The 15,806-nt window shown below is 38.9% G+C and overlaps 1 protein-coding gene across 2 annotated transcripts in view; it reads right to left on the bottom strand.

Moving 5' to 3' along the window:
- The window catches only part of FARSB (phenylalanyl-tRNA synthetase subunit beta), a 66,962-nt gene that overhangs the window by 19,498 nt on the left and 31,658 nt on the right, over positions 1–15,806 (bottom strand). For both annotated transcript variants that reach the window (XM_030836532.3, XM_030836615.3), the window contains exons 15-16: positions 14,730–14,847; positions 2,225–2,380 (exon numbers count right to left, since the gene is read on the bottom strand). In XM_030836532.3, coding sequence (XP_030692392.1) covers positions 2,225–2,380; positions 14,730–14,847 — 274 coding nt within the window. The remainder of the gene's footprint in view (positions 1–2,224; positions 2,381–14,729; positions 14,848–15,806) is intronic.

The following is a 15,806-nucleotide window of genomic DNA, read 5'->3' as shown; positions in this document are numbered from 1 at the left end:
TTAGAATGATGAAAATAGAACTTAAAAAAAAGATCAACACATATGAGCTGTATCATAAAAGGTTCCGAGTGGCACACAAGGTTCCAAGTGGAACTTTTCCAAATGCTGAATGCTGCAGCTTCTACCTTCATAAAGTTTCTTAAATCAGTCTTCTCCTCGGTATAGCCTTGGCCAACATTCAAAGTCAAGCCCTTATTCTCACTATAACACCTTTCAACCATTCTCTTCCCCTCTACTCTCCATGCCGCCCAACCTACATAATGCTGCCAGATTAATTCCTTCAAAGTACAGATCTAATCACATAACTCACTTAAGGAAAAAAAAAAAAAGCAGCAGCAGCTTCAATATTTTCCAGCTAATTAGCTACAACTCCTTATTCTAGCACTCAGGACTCTAAATGTAGTCCCAAGCTTCTTCCTCACCCTGTAGTCAAACCAAACTGCACTAGGCTATGTTTCCCATCATTTTTTGCCTTTGCTCTGGTGGTCTGCCTTGCTTCCCCTGTCTCCCACCTCTTCCTTCGAAGGCCTATGTCACTTTCCAGAAACTCACTAACGCTTTCCCATATGCTCTTAAGAAACCGCACCATCTCCCTCTTTGGAAACTTCAAGGCACTCGTCTTAGCAGCTTATTGTGAAAGCTGGTATGCAGTGGTCATTCCCCCTGTAGGTTCCTTGACAGCAGGATCTGTGTCCTACTTATTCTGTCTTCTTGAAGCCTGTCTCATGACAGGGGAACTTAGAGGCTTCTGAGAAATATGTCTAAGGAACTTACTGAGGCAGAAGAGTCATTATATTAAGACACTGGTTTATGGCTTATAGAAACATCATTAATATAAAAGTTACATATAAAAGTATCATATCCACAACAAATTATGCTCCAATTTACCATTTCAGCTCTCTGCAACCTTTCCAGTAAGAAAAAAAATTATATCTCATATATATGACATAATCTGTTTCAGGAAACAGATTTTTATTCAGCTAATCTCTATATGAAGTAAAATTTCTGAGAAAAGACTCTGTATAGAAGGTTAAAAAAAATGTGTCACATCAGCTTTCAGGCTGCCATTAACTTGGATGACCAGATCTTAAAGCAGAAATTCTAGAATAGTCAACTGGTGAATGAGTAATGTAAAGCCACTATAAAGACAGGCAACTTGGTCTTGTGGAAAGAACAGTGGGAGGCAGGCGCCCTGGGGTCCCCATGTGTGACCCAGCCCAACTCACTTGGCTTGCCTATCCTTGGCTTCTTCACTTGTCAAATCAGGGAACTGGACTTGATGAACTCTAAGACCCAGTTCCAACACTCTAAAACTCTATAAGCATCACACATATCTTCACTGAATGGTTACTAATGAGAGATGTGGTAGAAAATGATAACTCCCTGCAATATTTAATCTCTCAATTTTATAAAAAAAAGATAACTCCACAAATCTTCAACCTAAAAAGGCCATATATTTAGGGTTACTGCATTTTCAAAGAACTTTCCAAATTAAAAAAAAAAATTGAAACAATAATAAAAAACCATCTCTGAGGACTAAGAAAAACACAACTAGGGGAAAACAAAAATATGTCCCCCCAAACCTCACACCAGTATAAGTACTGCTAAATAACACTTTGAAAAAAGTGAACGTTCCAATAGAAATTTAAGATGCCAGATAAAGTTATAAAATTGTCAGGTAAACAGTGGAAATAAAGTGGTAAAATGTTTCTTTCAAGTTGTCTGTGGATCTCTTATCTAATATCGATTCAAGCTATAGGGATATGAAAAGCAAAAATTTCAGGATTCCTCAGACAACAAGAAACTAGCATTTTAGGAGTATATATACAATTTAGTTAGCCTAATTTTCAATGTCTCTCTTTTTTCCTCTTTTGCCTTAAAGGCTTCAGGCAGGAGGCTCTGAGCACAAGTCATGAGTTCTGGTTCTCTCAGCTTGCAGTTTGGATTGTGGGTTGACCACGACTTGATGGTGCCAGTAACTAGGGGTTACCAGCACTCAGCTGGAACAAAAGTATAATGTGTGGCACTACAGGAGCTCTGAAAAGCATCTTCTCAAAATACTGGAGGGAAAAAGGATATTTCTAGAAAATACTGACAATTAATTGATATGAAGCTCTCTCACTCACCTCCCCCCTAAATCAAAACCAAAAACACTTTATCACAAATAGGGCTTCGCCCCTTCATTATGGGATCATTGACTCTTGACTCAGCTGATCTGTCTCACCTTCTGATGCTTTGATCACATATCCTCCCTTCTTTTCGCCAGGAGGCACATCAAGTAGCTGCATGAGTCTGTCCAGAAGCCCATGGATTATCTCGAACCCAGGATTCTTGTTGTAATAAACAGCACAGAGATGCCTGTAGTTTCTTGCACCTACATCTGAAAAAAAATAAAAGAATTGATCACAAGGCTACACTGACCATCACTTAAGAAGCTGATTTACCCGAAAACATAAACTCAAGCAAAATCAACAAAAAAGGAAACCAATTAGGAAACATAGAACCAATCAAACTCAGAAAGACGAGATAAGATGGTTTTTCAACCATTAAATTCCCTGAGGTGTTTTTACTTGGGGGAGATGCGGAAAACCCTCAATGCTGGCCCAGGAACAGTAAGGCTTCATTGTGGTACGAATTGGTAAAGAATTTAGCAACATTTTTCAGAACCTTAAAATTTCAAACTCTTTTATTTACAATACTATCCAAAAGAAATAATTCTAAATACAAGAATGGATTCATGTAGAAAGATATTACTTCTACACAAAGCATTATTTCCAATAGTGAAAATTAGAAACAACCCAAATTGGGAAATGGCCACATAAAGTACAGCACAATCACTCAGCAGAATACTACGCAGCTAAAAGGCATCTTTATGAAGATTTATAATAATAGAGCTAGAATACTTACAATAGTAAACAGAACAAAAAAAGGAGGCCACAAAGTTCAAAAAGAGTCAAAACTAAATTATATTATCTAAAGAATATACACAGGTTGGACAACTATGAAGCAAAGAAGCGAATGACTATCACAAAAGTTAGGATAGTGATTGCTCTAGGTAAAGGGAAGGAAGGGTCTTAACTTGGATGGTTACACTAGTGTTTACTTTATAATCTTTTTAAACTGTTTATGTCATACATACACATCAGAATTAAAACATGAAAAAAAAAGCAATTTATGAAGAATCGCAGCTATGTAAATATAACCACAAGCCAAAAAACTCCACGCACAGGAAAAAGAATGTAAAGAAATACACCTGAATGTTAATAGAGGTTCTGTTTGGGCAGGAATTTTTTTTTCCCCATTTTTCCTTGATTAGTATATTTTTTCTACTTTGAAAATCAGGACAAACTTACACAATGTAATATTTTTTAAAAATAATTGCAATAATCCAAGTGAACTCTAATAGGTGACTAGATAAACTGGTTCACCCATACAATGGAATACTACTCAGCAATAAGGGAGACTTGATAACTTAGAGGAATCTCAAGGACATGAAGCTGAATGAAAGAAGCCAGTCTTAAAAAGCAATATAAGTGGACAATGTAAGTCCATTTATATGACATTCTGGAAAAATCAAAAGTATACCAACAGAGAACAAGATAGCGGTCGTCCGGGGTTAGATGTCGGGGAAAAAATGTGACAACGTGGGACATGTGGGTTTTGGGGGTGACAGAACTGTTCTGTATCCGCAGTGATAGTTACAAAAATTTAAAACTCTTTTTTTTTAAACATCCTTATTGGAGTATAATTGCTTTACAATGTTGTTAGTTTCTGCTGTATAACAAAGTGAATCAGCTATACATATACATATATCCCCATATCCCCTCCCTCTTGTGTCTCCCTCCTACCACCCTCCCTATCCCACCCCTCTAGGTGGTCACAAAGCACCGAGCTGATCTCCCTGTGCTATGCCGCTGCTTCCCACTAGCTATCTATTTTACATTTGGGAGTGCATATATGTCCATGCCACTCTCTCACTTTGTCCCAGCTTACCCTTCCCCCTCCCCGGGTCCTCAAGTCCATTCTCTACGTCTGCATCTTTATTCCTGTCCTGCCCCTAGGTTAGTCAGAACCTTTTTTTTTTTTTTTTGAGATTCCATATATATGTGTCAGCATACAGTATTTGTTTTTCTCTTTCTGACTTACTTCACTCTGTATGACAGACTCTCAGTCCATCCACCTCACTACAAATAACTCAATTTCGTTCCTTTTTATGGCTGAGTAATATTCCATTGTATATATGTACCACATCTTCTTTAACCATTCATCTGTCGATGGACACTTAGGTTGCTTCCATGTCCTGCCTATTGTAAACAGTGCTGCAATGAACATTGTGGTACATGACTCTTTTTTGAATTATGGTTTTCTCAGGGTATATGCCCAGTAGTGGGACTGCTGGGTCTTACGGTAGTTCTATTTTTAGCAAAACTCATTTTTAAAGAAAGATATGCATAGCATATAAAGACAGACTCAAATTCAGTGGAGATCATTTAACTTTTTAACAGGCAGATACACTTGTGGCCCTTTAATAAATTCTGGAGGAGACCACTGCTCTACACAAACAACGAATGAATGTTGGCTTCGTTTTGCCTTTCAAATCAGGAAAAGAGAAAGAACAAACTAATGTCTATCTGGGAGAACAAACTGAAAATAAAAAGCTGCTTCATATTAGCATGTATTGAGCAAAAGTTCTTCCACAGACTTATTCCCATACTATAATTTGCACAAAATATAGAATGTCTTTTGCCTTCCAGATATCCAAATAAACAAATGAGTATTTTATAACACTGTACTTCACTGCTAGTAATATAAAAGTTAGCCAATAAATGGGGTAAAAGGAAAGGGAAACTTAGTATCCAGAACTTAGTATCTTTCTATCAACCTATCTGTCATCTTAATTCTCAAGACACTCATGTAAGCTAGGTTTTATTGTATCTATAAAGTGGATAGGGAAAATAAGATGGGGAAACGAAAGTTCAGAAAGGTTTTGCCCAAAGTCAAGCTAACTGCCTGGAGAGAACTGTAATTAATTACACAGCTAATAAGTTACAAAACCAGGATTTGACCAGGACTGTCTAACTCTAAAATCCATGCCCTCTCTACAGTAGAAATCTCTGACTCTCTAAAGGATTCTGATGAGATCTCTACATCTCTAAAGGATTTAGATGAAAATAAACAATATAAGGGCAAGCTTATGTATGAATATATTCTTAGTATAGTCAAAGATGTGCATTCTTGAAATGTTTTTGATACGATACACAGATGTTTTCATTTTCAAAAGTTTTCATATTTAAGAACTGCAGTCAAGCAACTGAAATAAATTATTTTTAGAAGTCAGTTAACTAAAGTTTCTAGCCATCAACAGTACTGTAACTCATGGGAAGTATATTCTGAGTTAAACTTTGGACTGAACATACATAGAGAAATAACTGTTCTTGCCATGTAACATTTCTTAGCACCCACTATGTTCAAAGCACTCCACTAGAGGTCAAAGCCAGCATAGAGCCTGCACAGACTAAACCCTCAACAATTATTTTCTGAATAAATGAATAAAGCCTGGAAAGGAAGTTAAGCATACACAAAAAAATCATTAAACAAGGCCAGGACAAGACAGTGGCCACATTCTACGTCAGCACAAGAGCCAGCTGGTGTCAGAAAGTGAGTACTGTGCCACTGTCACTCTCCATCATTTCCACGTGCAAGAATAAAGTAATTTGGTACCTAACGCTATAATCGGAGGTGTCGGAATAAAGATTAATATTAAAACCAGGCAGGCATCAAACATCACTAAATCAACCACATGCATTAACTAAAATGAGGGGCCTGATTGCTCTGTAGGAACACACACACACACACACACACACACACACACACACACTCTCTCTCTCTCTCTCTCCCCTCCTCTCCCCCCTCTCCCCCTCCCTCCCTGCTCAACCCCTCTCCCCACCCCCCTTCCCTTGAAGGGAAAAAAATGAAATGAAACAAAACTAATTTATCCCTTTCATATTACGGACTTGCTCCTGGGTATCTCTGCCATGTGGTACCCATTTGTTGGTGTCACATGCTTCCACTGTAACACACAGACACGTATTGAAACCACTTTGTAGTCCCATTTTTGCTGTGAGAGAAGAGTCCAACAGGAATGCCATCATTCAGAGAGCTTAGCAACACAAACTGGAAGCTCTATTTTGGTAACCTTTGCCTTGGAATACTTCTGTCCTGATCTCCAAATTATGTAAAACCTGCCTTTCTGGTAAGAGGAGCAACATCTGGTTTAAAGACTTAGAATTAAAAGAAAAAAATTAAGTGATTTTGATGATCAGAATAATGAAGTTACAATAAAAAATACAAGACTTAAAAAAAATTATACTCCATTCAAGAAAGGTTTCAGGATGTTTACAGCACACGCATATACAATAATGAGCTATATATTTTTAAACTCAATTTTGCAGTATTTTAAGGAAAGGCCACTGACTTCTAGGGCTTTATACCAAACCCACCATAAGAATTAGATTAAATACATTATTTAGGTGCCCCCTCCCAGCTCCCACCACTGATTGGCTGGTTTTTCACATCTCTCCCAAGTGCTACCATTCCCTCTAGACTTGCTTCCTCACATCTTGCTAAGACATTCCCTCTGAATTAGCTGGATTGAATTAAAAGAGAAAATAACCACATACTCAGTTCCACCCAGAATTTCTCCTTGGAGAAACTGCTAGGCATAATAAAATTCCCACTTCCTAGTATTTTGCACTGAGAGACCATATTACATCACAGGAAGTTCACTGACTGCATGCCGCAAAATAAGAACTATTTAAATTTCATGTCAAAACTAGGGTTTGTTGGAAATGCCTCAGTTCTTTATAACTCAGTTAACAGACCTCTTGTGTCATGCCATCAAACAATTCTGCTTTTTAAATAGGCCTGCCAAGTATGTCAGCCTAAATTACCAGTGTCTTTCACAGACTTCAAAGTACTGCCTGGAGAGGCTGATGTAAACCACCCAGAGAAGGGGTGGCTGGCTACGATTCTGGAAGCTGAAAGAACATGCCAAGTGATTTTATAAAAGAAGAAAAAAGGAAAAAAAGTGATATGTGATGTCCCTTAGTAAATGACTATCACATACAACTCAAATGTTTCGAACAGCTTCTGCTTAGTGTAGATTCTCTCTCACCAAAGTACCAATGATTAAAAGCAAATTAGGGGTGTTAGGCAATGTTATCATTAAGTGGCACAGAATGCAAAAGGATAAGAGTCTTCAAGAGAAGCTTTCCATCTCTATTCTCACATTCACCGAGAAGCCCAAATGAAGATGCTAGGAGAGGGCTTCCCTGGTGGCACAGTGGTTAAGAATCCACCTGCCAGTGCAGGAGACACGGGTTCAAGCCCTGGTCCAGGAAGATCCCACATGCCGCGGAGCAACTAAGCCCGCACACCACAACTACTGAGCCCGCGCTCTAGAGCCCGTAAGCCATAATTACTGAGCCTGCACGCTGCAACTACTGAAGCCCACGTGCCTAGAGCCTGTGCTCCACAACAAGAGAAGCCACTGCAATGAGAAGCCCGCACACTGCAACGAAGTGTAGCCCCCGCTCACCGCAACTAGAGAAAAGCCTGCATGCGACAAAAAAGACCCAACGCAGCCAAAAATAAAATAAAATGAATAAATTTTAAAAAAGAAAAAAAAAGATGCTAGGAGAAAGCCTACTGGGAAACCAACAGAGCTCCCAGGGCAACTGGTGGCTGACACTGAGCTTGAGAATAACAGCCTGGCCAAGCTCAGAAAATGAAACGAATCACTTTGATTTTTAGTCTATTCCATCTAAAAAATTTCTTTAATATTGGTACCCATGAGACTAGTATAGCTTACATTACAAATTTTACTTATCTTCAGAAGAAATTCAGAGTAGGCCTAATGATTCACAAAAGCTATAAGAATCCTGTCAAGACATAGACTTTAAAAAATTAGATCTAACATGGGAGAACAGGAACCTTTACACACTCTTGGTAGGACTGCAAATTTGTAAAAAATCCTTTTTAGAAGAGAATTTGACAAGGTAGCAAACATATAATATGCATATCTATGGACTGACCAATTCAATTTCTAAAAACACATATTTGTATAAGGGTACAAGGATATTCATTACAATAGACATATTTTAGCAAAAACCTGGTAACAATCTAAACAGTCATCATAATAGTTTGAGTCAATAAATTACAGTATATCCATATAATGAGATACTGTGCAGCCATTAAAAAGAATGAGGTGGACAGAATGTGTTCATAGGAAAAAAGTACAGAAGACAGAAAAAGCATAATCCTGTTTGTGTAAACACCAGAAAGAATTTACCTGTAACTGTGGCTATATAGAGAAATGTAAAACATACGGTTGCATATGCATAGAATGTCTGGCAACTAATTCTAAGAGTAGGATTTGGGAGAAGCTGGATACGTGTATTTTTTTTTTTAATGTGAAAACAACAGAATTACTCTTAATACATATTTGTGAAAGTTCTTAAAGATATTACAAATACATTTTCAATTTTAAAAACAAACATAATAAAACCTAAGAACAATTTTCCTTAAAACACTTCTATATTATGGCACTGAGGTAAAGACTTTTCGTCTTTTAAATAATGCTGAAAGCCAAGAAACAAATGTGAGGAAAAATCTATGACCTTCTCAATGCATGAAGGAAAAGGTTACATCCTTGTGGGTTGGCTTTTATTTCGTTAACATAAACCTGGAATGGATTTTTATCTATTAAAAAAGTACGATATTCAATGCATGACAGAGCACATTATACTCATGTTAGCAAATCTTAACTATGTGAACCAAACGTACTAAAATAACTTTCTATATTAAAAATGATGGTATTCACACAGTTAAGATGCCATCACATACGCGAATGATGCTACTTCAAATACTGTTAATGTCAATGCTCCTTACACCCATATTTTTTGGATTATTAATTGGAAATTCTACATGCCAAAAACATGAGTGGTAAAATTAAACTAATCTAGACTGATGACATAAGCTCTCTTCAGAAAGCCACATTCCACATGTGGATGTGAGATAATCTTCCATTATTCAATGGCTGCAGAATTAATGGACAATTTCTCAGAGCTGAAGTATTTTACAAGCTCATAATGAAAATGCTTTCATTGAGCTTTTTATCAAGTAAAGAATTATACAAAAAACTACGAAGACTGGGCCCCTAGAGTTTAGCAGGTTACAAAATAAGACAGATACATGAAAGGTACAAACCGACAGCAAACAGAAGGAACAAACCAAATCATAAAGAACAGTGAATTAGCTCTGTTCTATGCGGCCATGGTGGTGCCAGGAGGAGAAAAGAACAAGAATCTTAAATATACTTAAGTTAAAAAAAAAAAACTTTAAATGTAAAAGTTTAAAAAAAATTCTAGATTTCCATATCCAAACTAGGCAAGGTAAGAAGTAGATCTTTCAGATTTAGAAAAGTTTCAGGGAGAATGAGAAATTTTAGCAACTATTTAAGCAGCAATTTGGGAGACAGAGGAAAGGTGACTTGTTCCAGGGCTGCAGCAACGCTCTGGAGACGCAGGAACAACCTAAGCAATACAATAATTATTAAAACCCAGCAGTTTTAAAATTATTAAAATGCAGTAGTTAAAACTAAAGGGCAGTATGATTATCAGGGTTCTCCACCAATAAATGTCAAACTGACAACTGGATGACTGTATCATGCTAAATTTAAAACACCCTATATACTTGATTTAAAACACCCTATATACTTGCTTTACGAAGCCAAAGTAAGTCTTCCTTCTTAGGCTATCATTCCTTTTAAACTTAGATTCAACCCCATGATGCATTTTCTCCTGCCATTTTTGTGAGCTTTTAGGCATCCTGGCAGCTTCAGTGACCACTGTGGAATAAACTGTGATGGCAGAATTCAATCTGCATTTAATAAAAAGCCAGAATGCTGGACTTTGCAAAGTATAGTTGCATTTCTGGGCATGAAGATTAGAAATTCACAACTGCTCCTCTGAAGTAATTTTTTACTATTTTGTTTATAGTTTCTCCTCGACACTGAAAAGACAAACATAACAACTGAAACCAACCAGTTACTCACACAGCAGCCCGATCTGATAGCTTCAGTACAGCCTCTACTGGACTTCCCTGCTATAATAAAGCTGAAAATTTACCCCACAGCAGAGTCTGCATTCAACTTCTCCTTCCAAAGACACCGCCACTCTGCCCAACAAAAGGGATAAATCAGCTTTGTCCCTCGAGTCATGACTAATTTTTTTAAATGTTGCAGCAACTTCAGATCTTACAGTTCAATAAATGCAGTGACTGGCTCAGCCTCTTCGAACAGGACTGTGTCTGGCTCAGAGTGGAAATCCTCACACTTGAGAAGGGTGCCTGAGTCCCTCACCGGGCAGCCTGACAGCCTCATGACATGGATGGCCAGTCAGAAAGTCCACGTTAGCATAAGAAACTGTCCGATAAGGTCAAGCACAAAAACACGGACTAGGAGACTTCCGTCTACTCTTACAGAAACGCAAGTCAGACAGAATTTGTGGAAGGCATATTGAAATCCAATACAGATTCCTCTTCCATTTCCATTTTGGAAGATACACTTGCCTACACAAAAACCATGAGTCTGAGAGTGTTGGGTTTTCCTTAATGTTACGAAACAAGTTAGTGGCAGCTGTCACTCCCTTCTCTGTGCTATCAGGGCACCTTGTACACTCCCTTGGCAACCGTTTCTCTCATGTTCCAAGCAGCCCCTGGCAAAGAAAAGGAACTAAAAGATACTTCCTCCCAGTACAACAAATGAGACTGTGTTGCCATACATCTGCACCCCTTTTAAACCAGCAGTTCGAGTACCGCCCTCACTAGTGAAAATTTGGGACATTTTCACAGTCCCTAGAAAACTGCTCTGTCATTTCACTTTTGATGGTCTAGATTTTTTCTTTTTTCCTTCAAAATTGTTTCATTATTTAGGAGGAAATGGCTACTGTAACTCCAACAGAGAAATGGTTCCTGGTTCGAGAGACGGTAAAAACATATATGCTCAATTCACTGAAAAGAAGTGGGTGATGAATTGCTCAAAAAACATTCCTGGACTTCCCTGGTGGTGCAGTGGTTAAGAATACGCCTGCCAATGCAGGGGACACGGGTTCGAGCCCTGGTCCGGGGAGATGCCACATGCCGCAGAGCAACTAAGCCCGTGCACCACAACTACTGAGCCCGCGTGCCACAACTACTGAAGCCCGTGCGCCTAGAGCCCATGCTCCGCAACAAGAGAAGCTACCGCAATGAGAAGACCGCGCACCACAACAAAGAGTAGCCCCCACTCGCCGCAACCAGAGAAAGCCCACGCACAGCAATGAAGACCCAACACAGCCAAAATTAAAAAAAAAAACAAAAAACCCAACATTCCCACTTTCTTAAGTAAATTCCCACATTGGTACATTTTGGTTTTCTTTTCCTAAAAAAAAAAAAAAAAAGAAAAATAGTGCACAACAGAAGAAAAACCAATTAAGTTCAAAGTTAGGATAAAAATGAGCTCCAAGGGCTTCCCTGGTGGCGCAGTGGTTGAGAGTCCGCCTGCCGATGCAGGGGACGCGGGTTCGTGCCCCGGTCCAGGAAGATCCCACATGCCGCGGAGCAGCTAGGCCCGTGAGCCATGGCCGCTGAGCCTGCGCATCCGGAGCCTGTGCTCCGAGTGCCTTAGCAAGGTGATATTAACCCTTTAATGGCCAGCAAAGGTTTTTCAATTCATTCTCAAAGAAAATTTCCAGAGACCAAGAAGCTAGGTTTTGGGCCTTAGGGATTGCTAATATGCTGATAGTCAGAGCAAACACCAAACGGTGCTTATTACGTGGCTGGAACTTTTCAAAATACGTTTAATTTTTACAAGTCTACTGAAATAAGTGCTATCATTATTCCCATTGTACAGATGAGGAAACTGAGGCACCAAGAAATTAAATTAATTGTCCAAAGTTAAGCAGCTGGTAAATGGCAGAACCATGACTCAAACGCAGGCACTCTGGCTGCAGTCTCTCATGGAACTGCGGTGCTGGGCTGCCTCTCCTGCAGAGTCCTCTCTGTACACCAGATGACAGGCAGGGAGATCACAGGTCCCTATTTATAATAATCCATCAGAAAAGCTTCTGTTATGAAATAAAATCCAGGCCAACTTAAACAGGAAACACACTCCACATAAACTAAAGCAAACCTATGTTTTCAAGATGGTAGACTTACTGAGTGCATCTACCTCCTCTTATTCCTCAAATCTCATTGATATGACAGAAAATTTTAAAGAAAAACAATAAACCATGATGGTGTAAGACAACAGGCAAAAGTCATATCAGTTAAAAATGGATTGATGTGGAAAACAGAGCAGAATAATCACAACTAAAATCAGGTATAAAAGGTTTGCTACAGAGATAAGAACTACTATTCCTGATGAAACGAAGTGTAGCAGAAAGACAAATCTCTGAATTAAAAAGTATATGGATGGGGTTTCTGGAACTATCACCAGGGTGATTTGTTAAATGATGGCCTATAGCACTTGTATTTAAGAACAGCTCTCTTTCAACCTCCAAGCACGGGCCTTCCCAAGAAACACAGAGGAAAAGAAAACCAGCAAAGGCACCTCTACCCTGGACTGCAATACAGTAAAGTGGTGTTCCATGCCTACAGCGAAACCTTCCCTGTGGCAACTGTGGGGACCGCAGCTCGCGCCTCACCCTCACCGTCCAGGCTCTGAGCTGCCTGCTTGTGAGCATGCCCAGCCCTGCAGGGAGCCTTTGCAATTAGGGAGGAGTCCTGTTGCTGAAACAGTATTACAGAACTTTTGAGGAAATCTCGAGTAATTAACCTAATCCTATATTTAGAAATATTAAAGGATCACCAAGGATCAAAACAACATAAAACTCAAAGAACTAGGATGAAAGGTAACAAGTCAAAGTTAATAGAAAAAACTGACATTGGAATTACAACAAATTCTCAGTTATCTATACCAATGGATGACTTGAGGTATAAGAACCCTCAAAACTATTTGCAGCTGGCACTGAAAATGTCTTCTGATTTCTATTACAGCACATTTATCACCCAAGGAAAATTCTACATAGAACTTTTATTCTCTAAGGATATAAGCACTGAGACCAAAATTCTGGCCCTAGCTCTAAGTCCCTTATTTTATGCAGCCTTGCGCCAATTACCACTTTTCTCTCTTAATTTTCCAGTATATTAAATGGGGACAATATTTTGTCCCATTAGCCTCAAAGAGATGTTTTAACAATCAAAAAAGAAAAAGTACCTTAAAAAATTTGGGTGGGGGGGCCTTCCCTGGGGTGCAGTGGTTGGGAGTCTGCCTGCCAATGCATGGGACACAGGTTCGTGCCCCGGTCCGGGAAGATCCCACATGCTGTGGAGCGGCTAGGCCCGTGAGCCGTGGCCGCTGAGCCTGCGTGTCCGAAGCCTGTGCTCCGCAAAGCAAAAAGCACCATACAAATGCAAGGTGACACTGTTAACTGAAGAAAGGCTGCATACTGGGAGCACATGGAATCCAGCCTAGGCTGGAAGGTTTGCAATGGACAGTCCACAGGGTACCTTTATAGAATCTATTTCCTAAGACAGGCCGATTTACAGTCAATAGTTCTTGGCTACCTTCTAGTAGTTAGAATGACGCCATGTTGTCCTCTTCAGGAGAAACTGAGGAAAAGGCCCCCTCTTTTGTCAACTGATTCAAAAGAACACATTCTGAATTCTGCAGAGTCTGGGGTAAGACTGAATAAATACCGATAGGACTTCAACTGTTAAATCCAGGGAATCAAAGGAATACTGCCAGTAATTTAGTCATTTGAGGGCACTGCTCACCAAGAGATACCACATATGCAGCTCGAACAGTCAGTCGGACTTATATAAGTTGAAGACATGGAGAAGTTTGAACGAGACAGGCTTTCTTGGCAATCAGGTTTAAGGACTTACTAAATACATAATACATTTATTAAATAACAGCTACATTCCAAATATTAGACAAAGCAACTTGCTGTACTAACAAGTCCAGACCATCCTCAAAAGAAGCAAAAACTGGTAAAACACATTTACAATCACCGGTACAACAGTAATATGAACAATCATTGTTAAACTAGAATAGTAAGATATCAAGTACGTCAAAATGATATGCATATAAATCACACGACATAAGAAAAACAGAAATACTCCATAGTGCTTTGCAAGTTGAGGTTTTAATAGGGTTCTTCATAAACATTATTAAATTCTCTATTAAAATTTGCTTTCCATTAAAAGTAAGAGATATTGCAATCAAATATCTGGCCCTTGCTTGGATTGATTCACATAAATCAGTCATGAAAATTAAACTTATGAGATAATTGGGAAAATTCAAACACTAGCTGGATATTTGATGATAAGATATAATAATGGCATTGGATTATTAAAAACAATAGTGGTAGCCCTTACCTTTCATAAATACAAACTAAAGTGTTTGTTGATAAAATGATGTGATATCTAAGATTTATACTAAAGGAATACGAGGAAGTGGGTTGGAGTATAGATGAAAGAAGTCTGGCCATGTGTGAACTGATAACTCTTGAAGGTGGGTGCTGGAATCACAGGAGTAATTACATTATTTCCTCTATTTTTATATACAGTTGAAGTTTTCATAATAAAAAATGCTTTAAGTATACAAATCAAAGGTGACTCATTCTTACCTCTGCTAGAATCTTTTATTACAATGTCAGAGATTTCAAACAGTTTCAGAGGAAGGGGCATCTTCCGATTCGCAGCTATGGTCTTTAGGAGGCCAGGAAGAAGGGTAGTGCGTGCCACCTACAGGAGAAGACATGAAATTGCACTGACCAAATAGGAACCACACATACTTGGTTATTAATCCATGGTCTCACAGGAAGACACTTTTGGAAAATGCAATGCCTAAATATCCAAGTCATTTTTAATTTTTAATTCCAGTACTTCATATCCTGCTTCATTTCACAAAGTAATTGAAGTAAATTACAAGAAATACAAATATTTAAACAGTATTAACATGAATTAACCAAATTTTAAAAAACCAGGACCAGGGAAAAAATGTAAATGGAATTAAAATACCAGGACAATGAGAAAAACAGAACACAAATATGTAGGCACTAAAAACCCACACAGCTGCTATGGGCAGGCTGTGACTACAGTTTTCAGCCTAGTAGCCAAAACAAATAGGAAAATGTATAGTTATTTCATTCTTAATATTCATAAGAAATACAAATACACATTCCAATTCTTAAAAAAAAAAGGGCAAAACTTCCCCTGCTTTTGTCTGTGAAATAAATTTCTCATTCTAAGCTGTATGAGATACGTTAGCTTCCAACACATCATGTTACCAGAAGGGTTTATGAGCGACGGTATTACAGCTGCAGTCAGACTCCAACACCATTATCTTTTGCCCAGACTCTGCATGAGCTTCCTAGGATGATTTCTCTGCTTCTACTTTGCCACCTTATGATCTATTATTCTCCCCACAGAGTGACCCTTTAACACCTAAATCAGATCACAGAACTCTCCTGCTCAAAAACGTCCAATGGACTTCCATCATATTTTGAATAAAACCCCATGCCCTACATGGGGCTTTATGTGAATCTGGCCCTAGCCCCCTCTCCAAGCCCGACGCCTGCTGCTCCCCCTGGTATACTGCGCGTGCTCCAGCCACATGCTGCCATCAGGATCCCATCCCAGGCCTCCACACGTGCTCTTTCCTCTGCCTCATACATTCTTCCTCTAGATTCCTATGTAGCTAT

Source organism: Globicephala melas, chromosome 7, assembly GCF_963455315.2.
Source record: "Globicephala melas chromosome 7, mGloMel1.2, whole genome shotgun sequence".
Classification (NCBI taxonomy): Eukaryota; Metazoa; Chordata; class Mammalia; order Artiodactyla; family Delphinidae; genus Globicephala; species Globicephala melas.
The sequence above is the reverse complement of the archived record's forward strand: the minus strand, read 5'-3'. Positions and strand labels throughout refer to the sequence as shown.